This window comes from Kryptolebias marmoratus, linkage group LG4 (genome assembly GCF_001649575.2).
Source record: "Kryptolebias marmoratus isolate JLee-2015 linkage group LG4, ASM164957v2, whole genome shotgun sequence".
Lineage (NCBI taxonomy): Eukaryota > Metazoa > Chordata > Actinopteri > Cyprinodontiformes > Rivulidae > Kryptolebias > Kryptolebias marmoratus.
Window position 1 is genome coordinate 17,672,197 of NC_051433.1, and position 12,468 is coordinate 17,684,664.

The 12,468-nt window shown below is 39.7% G+C and overlaps 1 protein-coding gene across 5 annotated transcripts in view; it reads right to left on the minus strand.

The window, feature by feature from the left end:
• The window catches only part of kif21b (kinesin family member 21B), a 64,996-nt gene that overhangs the window by 19,189 nt on the left and 33,339 nt on the right, over positions 1–12,468 (minus strand). For 2 of the 5 annotated variants that reach the window (XM_017434603.3, XM_017434607.3), the window contains exons 15-27: positions 12,220–12,419; positions 12,032–12,139; positions 10,769–11,085; positions 10,373–10,556; positions 9,852–10,055; positions 9,669–9,770; positions 9,163–9,328; positions 8,052–8,112; positions 7,806–7,854; positions 7,113–7,357; positions 6,742–6,810; positions 6,540–6,650; positions 2,617–2,655 (exon numbers count right to left, since the gene is read on the minus strand). In XM_017434603.3, the coding sequence (XP_017290092.1) occupies positions 2,617–2,655; positions 6,540–6,650; positions 6,742–6,810; positions 7,113–7,357; positions 7,806–7,854; positions 8,052–8,112; positions 9,163–9,328; positions 9,669–9,770; positions 9,852–10,055; positions 10,373–10,556; positions 10,769–11,085; positions 12,032–12,139; positions 12,220–12,419 (1,855 nt within the window). The remainder of the gene's footprint in view (positions 1–2,616; positions 2,656–6,539; positions 6,651–6,741; positions 6,811–7,112; positions 7,358–7,805; positions 7,855–8,051; positions 8,113–9,162; positions 9,329–9,668; positions 9,771–9,851; positions 10,056–10,372; positions 10,557–10,768; positions 11,086–12,031; positions 12,140–12,219; positions 12,420–12,468) is intronic. The other 3 variants (XM_017434608.3, XM_017434605.3, XM_025010185.2) reach the window with 2 other exon arrangements.

Below are 12,468 nucleotides of genomic sequence, written 5' to 3' on the forward strand. Positions count from 1 at the left end.
AGGATGTCATCATCGCCACATGCAGCAAACTGTGCATTTTCTCCCCCGAACTCGGGAGGGAGCGAACTCTCCGCGCCACCTCAGCCAGTTCCCTTCTGGGGCTCGGAGAAAAGACTGCGTGGCACATGGAGGTGAAGTGTTGTTACAAGTCGATAGGACAGATTATCAGCTTCAGAGCTGTAAAATCAGAGCGTTGTGTTGTAGAAGTGAACTCGGCATCACAAGCAGAATGACTTTTCTCCTATTTGCTTTATCTTTAGGGTTAAATTGAATTCCCATTTTGATTTAAACCACTTAAGACTAAAACCAAAACTATTTTAAATGAAATTTTTTTGGACCAACTCAATTTTTTTTTCTTAGGTAGCTGTAAACTAGGTATTTCTTAGATTAAAAAAAACAAGAAAAATCCAGTTATGTCTTTAATAAGACTTCAGTAAATGGTAAGGAACATGTGGGGGGGGGGGTTAAATAAAAACATAAAAAAATTTGGAGGTGCAGTTTTGTTTAACTTTATTACTTTGAAGGCTGTAAAACTTTCTTTTATAATTAGGAGGGCACTTAATTGTATCGGAGTGTTACAGAGATTATACTTATCATTCTAACTTTAAATAAGAACCTTTTTAAGCTTCATATACTAATATTTTTTTCATGTGAATACCATATAACAAATCTTTCCTTTGCTTCCAAGAAAAAGCAGCATCACTTTAGACACCTCATCGTGTTTGCTGTTTTTGACACACTGGGATGCGGCTTAATGCAGCACTTCATATCTTACAACAGCGTGGCCCTGCAAATGGCAGACATTGTTCCAATTTTATCAGCGTCTGAGGACAGCATATCATAGTGTGCTGCGTTATGCACTATGTAAGAGCTGCTAATGGATATTGCAGGGCCAGGGCCCAAGAGACCAGCACTAATGAAAACATGGAGGAAGATCAGCGTGCGCTCTCTGCAGCACACAGAAAAAAAACAAAAAAACAATAGAAGACTCTTCCAAGAGGCACGACTACTTCTGTGAAAGTGAGTGTGAGTGTTGGATAAAAACCAGTAATTGACATGATGACAATGAAGAGCAAAAATCTTTTGCTTGCATCATTATTTCCCCACAATAAACTCTTTTTCTTGCACAGGTATTTAAAATTTCATTAACAGTTGGCAGGTTGATGACTTCTGAAGCCTAAAGTTTGGCATTTATTTACCTTTTTTTTTAAAAAAAACTAGACAATACTAACAAAGAGTAGCTGTGAGAGGGGCAAACACTTTGTACCAGACAGTGAGGATGTGTCAACCTGTCCTGAATCTCGTCCTACTTTTCCCTTTCTGTCCAAACAAACACAATTAGATTTCTAATGAAAATGCAAGGAATTAGGTTCAGATATCATCTGAAGTTGGCGTTAATATTTACACTTTACAGCTGGACATTTGTCCCTGCTGGAGATGTCATCTCACTGCTCTATCTTAGCAGAACACACACACACACCCACAAAATATAAAACATGAAGTGAGACAGCCTGTATATATATCTTATTGAGCACAGCAGATGAAGCTCTCCGTCTGAACATATTTCTGTCTTACACATCACACAGGCTCACTCTGTCACTTTGCTAAACATACAGACCCATTACTAGCCTGAATGTAGTGAACATCTGGGTTTTCATGTCCAACAACATGCCAAGAATATTTCAGGGTAGAGATGTAAAAAAATAAAATAAAATAAAATAAAATAAAAACAAAAGTGGACATTTCTTTTCAGTTGGTGATCTTTTGCCAACCAGGAGTCGACCCCTGCTGGTCATTTGAAAACTACACATTTAATGCACCTCAGTATAGATTTGGGGGTTCCATTCATTCTTGAACTGAAATTTATACTTTTTTTTTTTAACAAATTACAGCACATAAACGAATAGAAAATATAGCAGACATCTAAATCGTTCACACGCAGCCTGAAATAACTTACAGTGATAACAAAACTCCTAAAAGGTTACTACATCTCAGCTAAGACATGACTCATTTTATTAAAACTAACAGTTGTCGGTGCTTTGCTTTGATTTTTGTGCGGATTAATCAGAAGAGGTAAACATCTTCAGACGGATACAGGTATGATAGTTCCCCTGTTAAACACAAACAGATCATTTGAACTGGATGATATGGATCTTTTAATCTAATTTTTGACAGGAAAGACACTATAAGTGTATTACCCCAGTAATTTAGGCTATTCCTGTCATGATAAACTAATTTTGCATAGAAAACCCCTTTTTTCCCAGCTCTACAGTCTTTATACAAACTGTCAGATGTCAAAGAGTAAACTGATCAAACACTACGGGGATGATTAGTCACTTGAATTTAAACCATTTCATGCCCGTTTACAGCCTCTAAAAAGCAATATGATTCATTCTTGTTACCACAGAGAAACACGACAAAAAACACAAAAGATAAAAAAGCCACCTGTGATTAAAACATGCAGCACAGTGACCCCACCCTCGAAGGGAGAGGAGGAGGAGGAGGAGGAGGAGGAGGAGGAGGAGGAAGAGGTGGACGACACGTGGAGACGAGACGCAGTGTGAGTTAACAGGCAAAATGGGAAAAAACAGAAAGTGACAGACACGATTCCTCTACCTGAGCACCTCGGAGAGCGAGGAGTCGCTGTCATCCGACCTGGAGGCAGAAGAGGAGCGAGGAGAAGGAGAAGGAGGGTCGAGGTGGGAAGAGGAAGAGGGTTAACCACGCTAAGAAAAGACAGAAGGGTTAAAAAGGGAGGAGTGACTCGCAGAAAAGGTTTCAAACTGGAAGGAACGCCGAGTCAACAATAAAGCTTGTCCAGTGATACCAGGCAGCTCGTCATAAAGTGAGCGTCTCATTTATTTATTAATTTAAAATAAAACACTGAACAGGCTTTTTTCAGACTGTTCTCTAGTGGTGTTAGAACAAATATTAAAGGTTAAAGATTTGAAGACATTCTGGCTCGGAGCTGAGAGGAGAAGATTAATCACGAGCAGCTAGTTAACTCAGCAAACAGGAGCTGAAATATGACAGTGTGCATAGGTTAAAAAAAAAATTTAAAAAGTAGTCCATCATACTGTGTTAACCTGTAAGTTTTAGAGATGCCAATAAGGCTCGGCTACTGAAGCCAACCTAAGTGAGGCTAACTGGCGCCGGCTGTTGCTTCGTGGTTGGTGAACAGACACGACAGCAGTAATAATCTCCTTAGTTCGCAAGAAAACAAATCAAATCCTTAATAATAAAAACGTCAAACTGTCAGCCGTAACGAAGCAGAAACTGTGAGGGACTAGGAGAAAAAAGTGGAGGCTGTCGAGGAGGAAGCGCTGACGCCTGAATAGTCTCCGAAAAGGTCACAGAACTTTAAATCGCCTTTTTTTTGTTTGTTTGCACTTCGTATCTGAGTGTAGCATCACCTCCTAAATCCACTCTTTTTAGACATATTAAGAGAATTAGTACAGAAAAAGGATTAGGGATGGGATTAACACGGTTAATAAAGGGGAGAGTTTATTTGAGTGAAGGATAAAAAAAAATCCATGCCACACCCATTCCTCCACGATAGCCTGATGGGAAACAGACACTAACAGTTATTATAGTGTAAATATTTTATAGTCTTTGGTTTCTAACCTTAAAGCAATTCAGATCTTGTGAAGTGGGGTTCTGTGGAAAGGTTATGAACAATTAATATCTTACCTGTGGTAGACAGCTTCTTCAAAAGCCTTAGTTTAGATAAATAGGTTTAATTCGGAGCGGGCAGGTAGTTGCTGCCATCTTAAAACAACTCCAATCTCAAACATTTCAGTGGTTTTAGCAAATCTATTTTCATAAACTTTTATATTGCCATTAATATTGCAGTTTTGGGGACAGCATTGGCTCCGTGGAAGGGAGGGTGTCTTCCAAACAAAGGTTCAGGTGATTCCCAGTGAACAGAGGGCAAAACACTGAACCCCCAACTGCCCCCAATATGCTTATCCATGTAAATGGGAATATGAAAGTGCTGATTATAACATGTAAATCTATAAAAGAAAGCATTGGATGACTGTGTGTGTGTGTGTGTGTGTGTGAATGGCTGAATAAGAAACATTGTAAAGAGCTTTGCAGAACCTGGGTGAGGTGAAAAAACTGTAAGTGTGGAGCATTTATCATTTAAACAGTTATTTACGTAAACATTTGTTGTAATTTGTCAGCAGCAGCAGCGGCAGCAGCTAGCACTAGCACAGGATTATCATAATCTTTCAGTTGGAATAACTATGTAATGTGAAATTTATGAGCATGTAAAGGTTCATATAACGGTATTCATACAAACTACTATAAAATCTTTGATTTTGGAGTCGTTTTAAGAGAGCAATAATATAATTAGGTCTTGGCCCCACTCAGACTAGCAGCAAGTTTGTCAATCTGGTCAAATCGTTCATAACCATTCCACAAAAGCCAACTTTAAAGAATCTAAACTATCACTTTACGAATAGTTTATAACTTTATCTATCTGCATGTCTGGAATTATTGCCTAGAATCCATAAAATACCTCCCTGATGGTTTTTTTCTTGTATGTTTACAATCTTTTTTGATGATAAAACTCTAAATATACAAAAAGCCATAAATGTTTGCTCAGTAATTTGAGATTAACGAGTTAAAGGAAGTTATGGGAGGAGAGAGGCGTGACTTCTGACAAGCAGAAATGAACTTTTCTTAAGATATGAAATCCACGTTCTTAATTAAAGTGAAATTAGCTCCTGAATAGCTGCTTCTTGTAAAATAATAACTTTATTACCGGAGTAACTGCGAAGCTCCTTAACCACAGAAATGTGGGTTTGCTGTTCATAACCTTTCCAAAGAACGCAATTTGGAAAAATATGAACTGTCACTTTAAAGTCCCACGCCGTCTTCTCTCACTATAAAATAATAAATCAACGTTCTGGAAATGAAATAACAATTCTAAAGCAAATTGAATTAATTGGTTTTTCAAATGTAAAGTGAATTAAAACAGAATCTGGAAACCAAAGCTTCTTTATTAAAGAGATAAGAACATTTAGCTTTAATGAGTTTACCTCATTATTAATTTGAACCCCTGACAAAGGCTTGATTCTAAAGGGCAACAGGTAACTTCTTAAACAGGAACCAGACAGAAATCAGACATTTATAAAAACACCTGATGTCATTTTAATGTTTTTTTGTTTTTATTTAGAAGGTTGTGAAAAGCCTCAAACTGGTTCTCTTGCTTTAAATCAGAAGATAACTTTATATTTAAATCTGCTACATTTGTATAGATGTAGACAAATGCTTGAGGCGATAAACTGAGTTCAGAAGTTTTAGCTAAGAGGGTAATAAAAATCAAATTCAAATCAAAATTATAGGATGATGAAACATTTATACAGCTGGCACACAATAACGTCACAACAAATTGATGTAATTTCCTTCCACTTAAATATAAAAGCACAATAGCTGCCTGAAATAATGCGTGAAAATAATAAAAAAATAATAATAAAAACGAGCTCACTCTGCTCCATCCTTCTGCATCATATTCGATGAGAATAATTTCTTTTGGCAGCATTATAAAAAGCCCTCAACATAAACACCCTCCCACACTGAGTTAATTCAAAATGGCTACCATCAACAACAGCTGCACAAGAACATGATAAGTGCAGTCTCATTTACCTACCCCTGGTCCAGATAATGAGGAACCACAGGCTCCCGCGCACACAACGCATGCACTTATTAACACCCTGACTCATCTCTCACAGCCACCAATTAGGGCTCTATAAAGCTGGGAAATACTGACTTAATAACAGTTGCAACATTAAAAAAAAAAAACAACTACTTTAGAGCCGAGGCGGGTTGAAACTAACTGTTGACATTTGTCAGAGAGGAAAGCAGGAATTGATTGTGAGCAGGAAGGGAAGCAGACGCTCATTTCAGACTGAGAGGATCTCTCCGCTGACATGAATCTGGTCCCCGTATCACTGCGTCAGTTTGATGCTGCGACATAACGCGATTACACACTGAGAGGCAGCCGCTTACATTCGTCTGTGCCAACATGGAGCAGGCTACTTCAACACCACGACTAAATACATTTAGCAGAGTTGTTTAAATTCAATTTCGTGAGCTCGCACAAGCGGATTTTCCTTTCAGCGGACAAAATATTAATAATATACATCACTGCCGTGAACAACATGTAACCCTTACTGATAAGAAGCGCCAAACACATCACACCGGAAGGTTTTCTATTTGATCTGTTCGTTTCTTCATATGGACTAAAAGCAAACTGCAGATTTTTGCTGCCTCTTCACGCATCTACCGCTCTGTTCCGGTAACCACTCGCGCCATTTGTCCCTGCAGAATCTAAAATAAAATCTAAAATAAAACTCTGTCAGAGATTTATCTGCACTTGTCTCTCCAAAGGCCTGACCTTCACTGTATCTATGACGCCTTAAGCTATGGACGGGAAGGAATAAAAAGAAAGGAGTGAATCACAGTGCAAGTGAACAAATGAGGAAAGGAAAAAAAGAAAACACAAATATATTTCTGTGCACGGCAGCACTCACTTGTCCAGAGCAGAACCCTGGGTTTGGTTGCTTGTGAGCCTGGAGAAGACATTGCGGTCATTTCTGGTCCTCAGAGGAGGGGAGGAGGGAGGAGTGTAGCCATCAGTGGGCCTGAATATAGAAATAACACGTAAAAAGGTTGGGAAAAGTGATTCATCTGCAGAAAAATAAAATAAAATACCCTCATTTTTACTGTTCATACCTGTATGCACGGTCGTAAGATTTCCTTCTTGTTAAAGGGGAAGTGTCGTAACCACGAGACTGCCTGGGACTGACAAACGGAGACAAAACGCAAGCAAACAGGCAGACTTTAATGGGATTGCAAAGGTGATGTGGAAAAAAAAAAGGTTGTGAGAAACCTTTATGTGGAATCTAGGAGCAACAAAGTTTTTGTAGTTTTAAACAAAACTTCTCACTTTAGTTCTTTAAATAACATAAAGAAGGATCTGGTCTTCTGATTTTTAAATACTTGTGCTTGATGAAGCACTAGAACTGCACGTGAATAAAATAATCCCAGTCTCATCCCAGTGATCTCTACCACCGGTCACCTTTGTTTAAATCTCCAAGACTTACAAGGTGTGACCCCTAACAGGCAGGCTGATGGTGCGGGACGCGCGGTCCTTGTAGTAGGGGTCTCGCAGGGGCAAACTCAACCCCAGACTCCCCGGGATGAGGCTCAGGCCGTCCTCCTGGATGTCTGTCAGCGAGGCCAGAGACTTGGTGATGTGCTGCTGTTTGCTGCCCGCCGACGGGTCCAGGATCGGGCCGAGGTACTCCGCTGACACCGCCTTCATCTGGCCCGACAGACGAGGCTCTGTCTGGATGAAGAGTGTGATATGATCCAAAAGGTCAGAAAAGAGATAAAAAGTACTAAAAATTATTAAATTCAATTAAGAGAATATGAAAGCAAAGCAAACAACACAGAAGTCAGTCCTGGTTATTTTACTGTTCCTTAATCAAGTAAAAGCAGAATACTAAAACTAAATAAATATAAAAACTGAAAAGGCACAACACTAAAAAAACATGATAAGAGCAATTTGTGTCAAAACTGGTGTTTTCCACCAGTTACAGGTGTAAAGACTTAAATGTTTGCTTCTACTGCCCCCTTGTGGTTAATAATAACAACAACAATGTCAAATACAGTAAAAAAAAAACTCAACTAAAGACAGGTATGAGGACAGCAACAATGAGATGGAAATATAAGAACATACCAATAACAAATAGCATGTAGTGTTATGGTTCTGACAGACATTAACTAGTTTGTACCTTTATTTTGAAATCATCCTGGCTGTTGGATTCCTTCATCTGTGAAACACTAAAAAAAAAAAAGAGAAAAGGAAAAGTGGAGATCTGTAATAATGTGTTCAAAAGATTTACTGGATTTAAAATTGTGATTCTGGTTTTTGCTTTTGTTTGTAAAAAAAAAAAATACAATGACACTGAACAGTGTCAATGTTTCTTTTTATGGTTTTCCCTGAAAGGTGGACGCTGGCTGATGTGTGCTGAGCTCACCTGCTGTCAGAGGCCTGGCTGAACTCTGACGGCTCCTCGTCTGTGCTGGCATAACCATTTTCTGGAAAAACAAAATCTTTCTGTGAATGTGAGTCAAATAGGAGAAATTGTATTTCTTTTTTTTAAAGGAATATGACAGTGTTGTTTGTCACTGTGGTTGTAAGACTTAACCTTTTCCCTTTCTTGTTTAATAATCAATTTTAGCTCAGGCATAATTAAGAACCTCCTTTGTTTATGTCTTTTATGCACAACTGAGCTGCAGAAAAATAAGTTTCACATCGATGTTTTTAAATCAAGAGCTGTGATGCGATCAAGTGCTAACAGAATGATGTGGTTTGGCATTTTGGATTGAAATAAAAAAAAGTCCTATCTAAGAAAAAAGAAGTGGGTGAAGTGGAGCCTTTTTGATCCACAATCTATTGTTCAACATGAATAAAACCTTGACCTTATTCATGTGCCGCCACATACAAAAACAGATGCACTTCTTTAATTGTGAAGTCATAGAAAACGAATCAATTCTGTGTTACTTAATTTGGAGGAAGCAAAGTTCAATATCTTAAGTAAAAAAGTTAAACATTTAATCATCCAACAGTTTTTTTTGCTCATTTTAAATAAACTGGAAACCAAAGAAGCTGCAGAGTTTGATGATTTGATCTAATGATTTTTTTTTCTTTTTTCTTTTTGCTTATTCAGTGACTTCGACAACACAAAACACAAACAAAATCTCATTTACTTTTATTGCTGCACTGACATTTCAGCTCCCGTTTGTATAAAGATTTCCCTGAAAAGGTTATTATGTAAATGAGAAAATCCTTGGATTGATTGCAAATTTACACTGAGAAATATTTGTCTTGTTGAAATATTTGGCCATACTGTTTATTGATTTATTACATGTTGATATTCTGTTTTATTCATAGTTTATCAAGTTTTTAAACCTTTTTAGAAATCAGTATTGTTATTATTTTATTTTTTTATTTTGCTACAAGAATGGTGGATAAAGAAAAAAAAAAGACACCAAACAGAAATAAAAGTGTATGCATTTTTTTCTGTATAAATATGTTTTAATCTCTCTCTTCTGCTTGTCACACAGACAACAGCGGTCCTTCCCCACCTTGCTGGACGTTGTGAATGAGAGCCTGGAGTTCGGGGTGGTATTCAGCCTTCTCACGCAGCGCATCGAGGATCATGTGGTTTTGAGACGAGCCCATCACATCGGTCTGCCTCAGCTGGCCCTCGAGCAGCCTGATCTGGGTCTCCTTCTGAGACACCTGTAAACTCTACACACACACACACACAAACGCCAAATATATCAAAGCCTAAAATATGCGGTCATGTGACAATAAACTTATGAGCATGACTGCATAAAAACAAAGTTTATCATTTTAGACAGAGTTGATGGATCTTCTGAATTAAGAAATGAATCTCCAACAACCTTGCATTATAAAGAGGCACCACTAGATGGCACTGTAATGCTATTTACTGCAGCCATATGCAAACAAAGAAGGCACTAATAGGTATGTATGCTTTTAGGTCTTGTAAACTTTTAAGGTTACCTGTTGTCTTGTCTTTCTGCTTTAAGATTTATTGTTAGTTTGGACTGAGCACACAATATCTCACCTTGTCAATGGAAGCCTTGAGGAAGTGGTCCAGCAGGTGGCGTGCTTCAGCCAACGAGCAGGAGCTGATCACTACTGAGGTGTCCACTGAGTCCAGCTCATCCTGTTAGAAAGCACCGAGTCACTGAGGGTGTCCTCCTGACAGGCGGACAGGAAGTACAAACAGTAACGGATGCTTTCATACCTTGGTTTCCTCTATCTGCACTATGGTGGCCTGGCAGTCCGACAGACTATCATTAATGTAGTCTATATTTGCATTCAGCACCTCTATATCCTCATTAATTTCCTGAAGGAGGCGGTCCTCTGCCTCTGGTCCCTCGCCGTCTGCCATCAGTACCTGCCTCTTATGTGAAAGCGCCTCTTGCTGAGCTGTCAGCTCCTCTCGCTTCTGACTCAGCAAAAACACAAACGCAAAAAAGGAAAAAAAATCAGCCAAAAACAAAAATGATTTGTACAGCTTGATAAGATTTTATATTTAGATGGTAAGTAAAGAGGAAGAAGATCATCACACTTGGTTTCAGTTCTTAGATACTGAGATGAAGTAGGTCAAAAAAGTTGCTGCACAATTTTATAAAATATGTCCAATTATCACCTAATGCTTTTATCCTGACAACCACTTCTAGCTTTGGCTAATAATATAAAGTGATAATGTCATAGTAAGCAAACTACCAACAACCTCTATTCACGTGCCAGGGCCCTTCCTACCTTGATAAGGCGGTCCATGTCAGCTTCCACATTAGAGATGGTCATTCTCTGCATGACGATGTCCATGATGCGACGCTCGAGGGCTTGCCACTTCTGGCGGGCCGACTTGGAGAAACTGGTGGCTCTTCCTGGAGCTGCAGGGATGCCCAGGCCTGCTGGCTTCCGCTGCAACTTCCTTCTGCTGCTGGGAACAGATTAAAAAATAAATAAAAAATAAGAGACGAGATAAACATTCCCTTTTACAGTATTTAACGAATTGAGGTCAGCAAATCCAGAATGATTTTTGCATTTTTCACTGAATACAGTAAACACAGAAGGAGTCTAAATAAACAGTGTCAGCACCTGTTTACATGTTTACAGTAATAACTGTGCGGGAACAACACCGGCTCGTCTTACCCAATGACTCGTGTTCCATCTACGTTGGCGTCGCTCTCTCCCGAGTATCCGTACGCACTGTTCTTATTGTTCCACTGCCGCACCAAGCCGCTCACAGTCCTCGCACCTTCAGCTTCAGAGCTGCTTGCTGTGGTGCTGGCCGACAAATCGGCTCCAGAGTCCGTGACTGCGGGGGCCTGGTTCCAACGGGCCACACGTCCGGCCACGCGGTCCGACATGGGCTTCGCCAGGCGCCGCAGGGCGGTCACCTCCTGGGTCTTCCTGCGCAGCACCAGCTCCTGCTGCCGCTTCTGAGACTCCAGCGCCCGGATCTGGTACTGGTGAGGATGTAAGGCCAGTTTTAGTTTCTGAGTGGTGCTCAAAGTTTATCTGTATTTTTTCTTTTCTTTTCTTGCCTAAATCCTACTTGGATTCTTGAACTGAGTTTATTTTCCCACACATAAGACTTACAAAGCCCTTAAGCCTTAAGATAAAGTCCCGAACAAAAGGATCAGGAATGACGCCCAAAGCATGAGCGTGAAAACAAATAAAGATAGACGTTATACCTTTAAGTATAAGTGATAATTTTTAACATATTCAACTTTTTCAGACAAACATTTCTTAATGCAAATCATCTACAAACACTATGATCCCTACAGTCCAGTGAAGTTGTGTAACACAGAAAATGTGATTTCAGACAGGTATGCAAATGAGTGCACATAAGAAACTGGAAAACAGTTTTAAGCCACTCTGATTTCTTTATATTTTACCTCCAAGTAGTCTGATTTTCAAGTAACTTTTAATGAGGTCTTGATCAGAAGTTCTTCAAGCTTTCTAAAGGTCTTTCAACATTTTACTTTGAAAGTTTTTCCACTAATTTTCTGTCCAGTTCTTGAGCCTGATCATGGCAGTATAATGTATAGTTTGTGCTGAAATAAATGGGGAAAGGGGACAAGTGGGAGACAAAAGCAGAAAGGTCTGAAAAAAATATCTTCAGCAGATTAGCGGGATCTGAAAGTCATGTCTTTAAGAAGTAAGAAAATTTTTTTTGCAAAGGACCAGAGCTGCATCAGACTTCAGTTGATGCATCTGCAAAAGTGAGTAAAAATGCAACCAAAGTCCAACCAAAAACTTTCTGAAAGTTTGAAGACCACTTTAAAAGAATATAAGAAGGTGTGCCATCTAGGAAGCAAAATCTAGATGTGAGGGATAATTTAAGGTTTTTGTAGAGTACTGTATAACCCTGCAAACACACAGACCCCATTACACAGAAGTGTTTCTAACCTCTTGGCGTCGCTGCTCCTTCTTGAGCTGTGTAATCTCACGATTCCTCTTCGCCTCCACCATCCTCCTCCTCTGCTGCTCCTCCTTCATCTGCTTCATCAGCACCACCTGAAAACGGCAAAACATGCCTCTTCAAGCAACATCCCTTGTATACCTGCTCCGATTCCTCCTGACCGTCTCTTCCTTACCTTGGCCTTCTTCATCTCATTGACCTCGGTCTGGAGTTTCTTCAGCTCCCGTTCGTACCTGCCCTGGTTTTTCAGGAGACGGGCGTGCTCCTTCTGCGCCGCCTGGAGCTTGAGCAGGTCCCGGTTCATCTCCTTCAGCCGCTTCTCGTACTCCTGCCGGATCCTGTTGGCTTTCTCCTCCGTGTAGTTCTCCATGGACACTGCACACAGCCGTGAGACATCGTTGTAGAGAGGTGCTGTCGGGACACC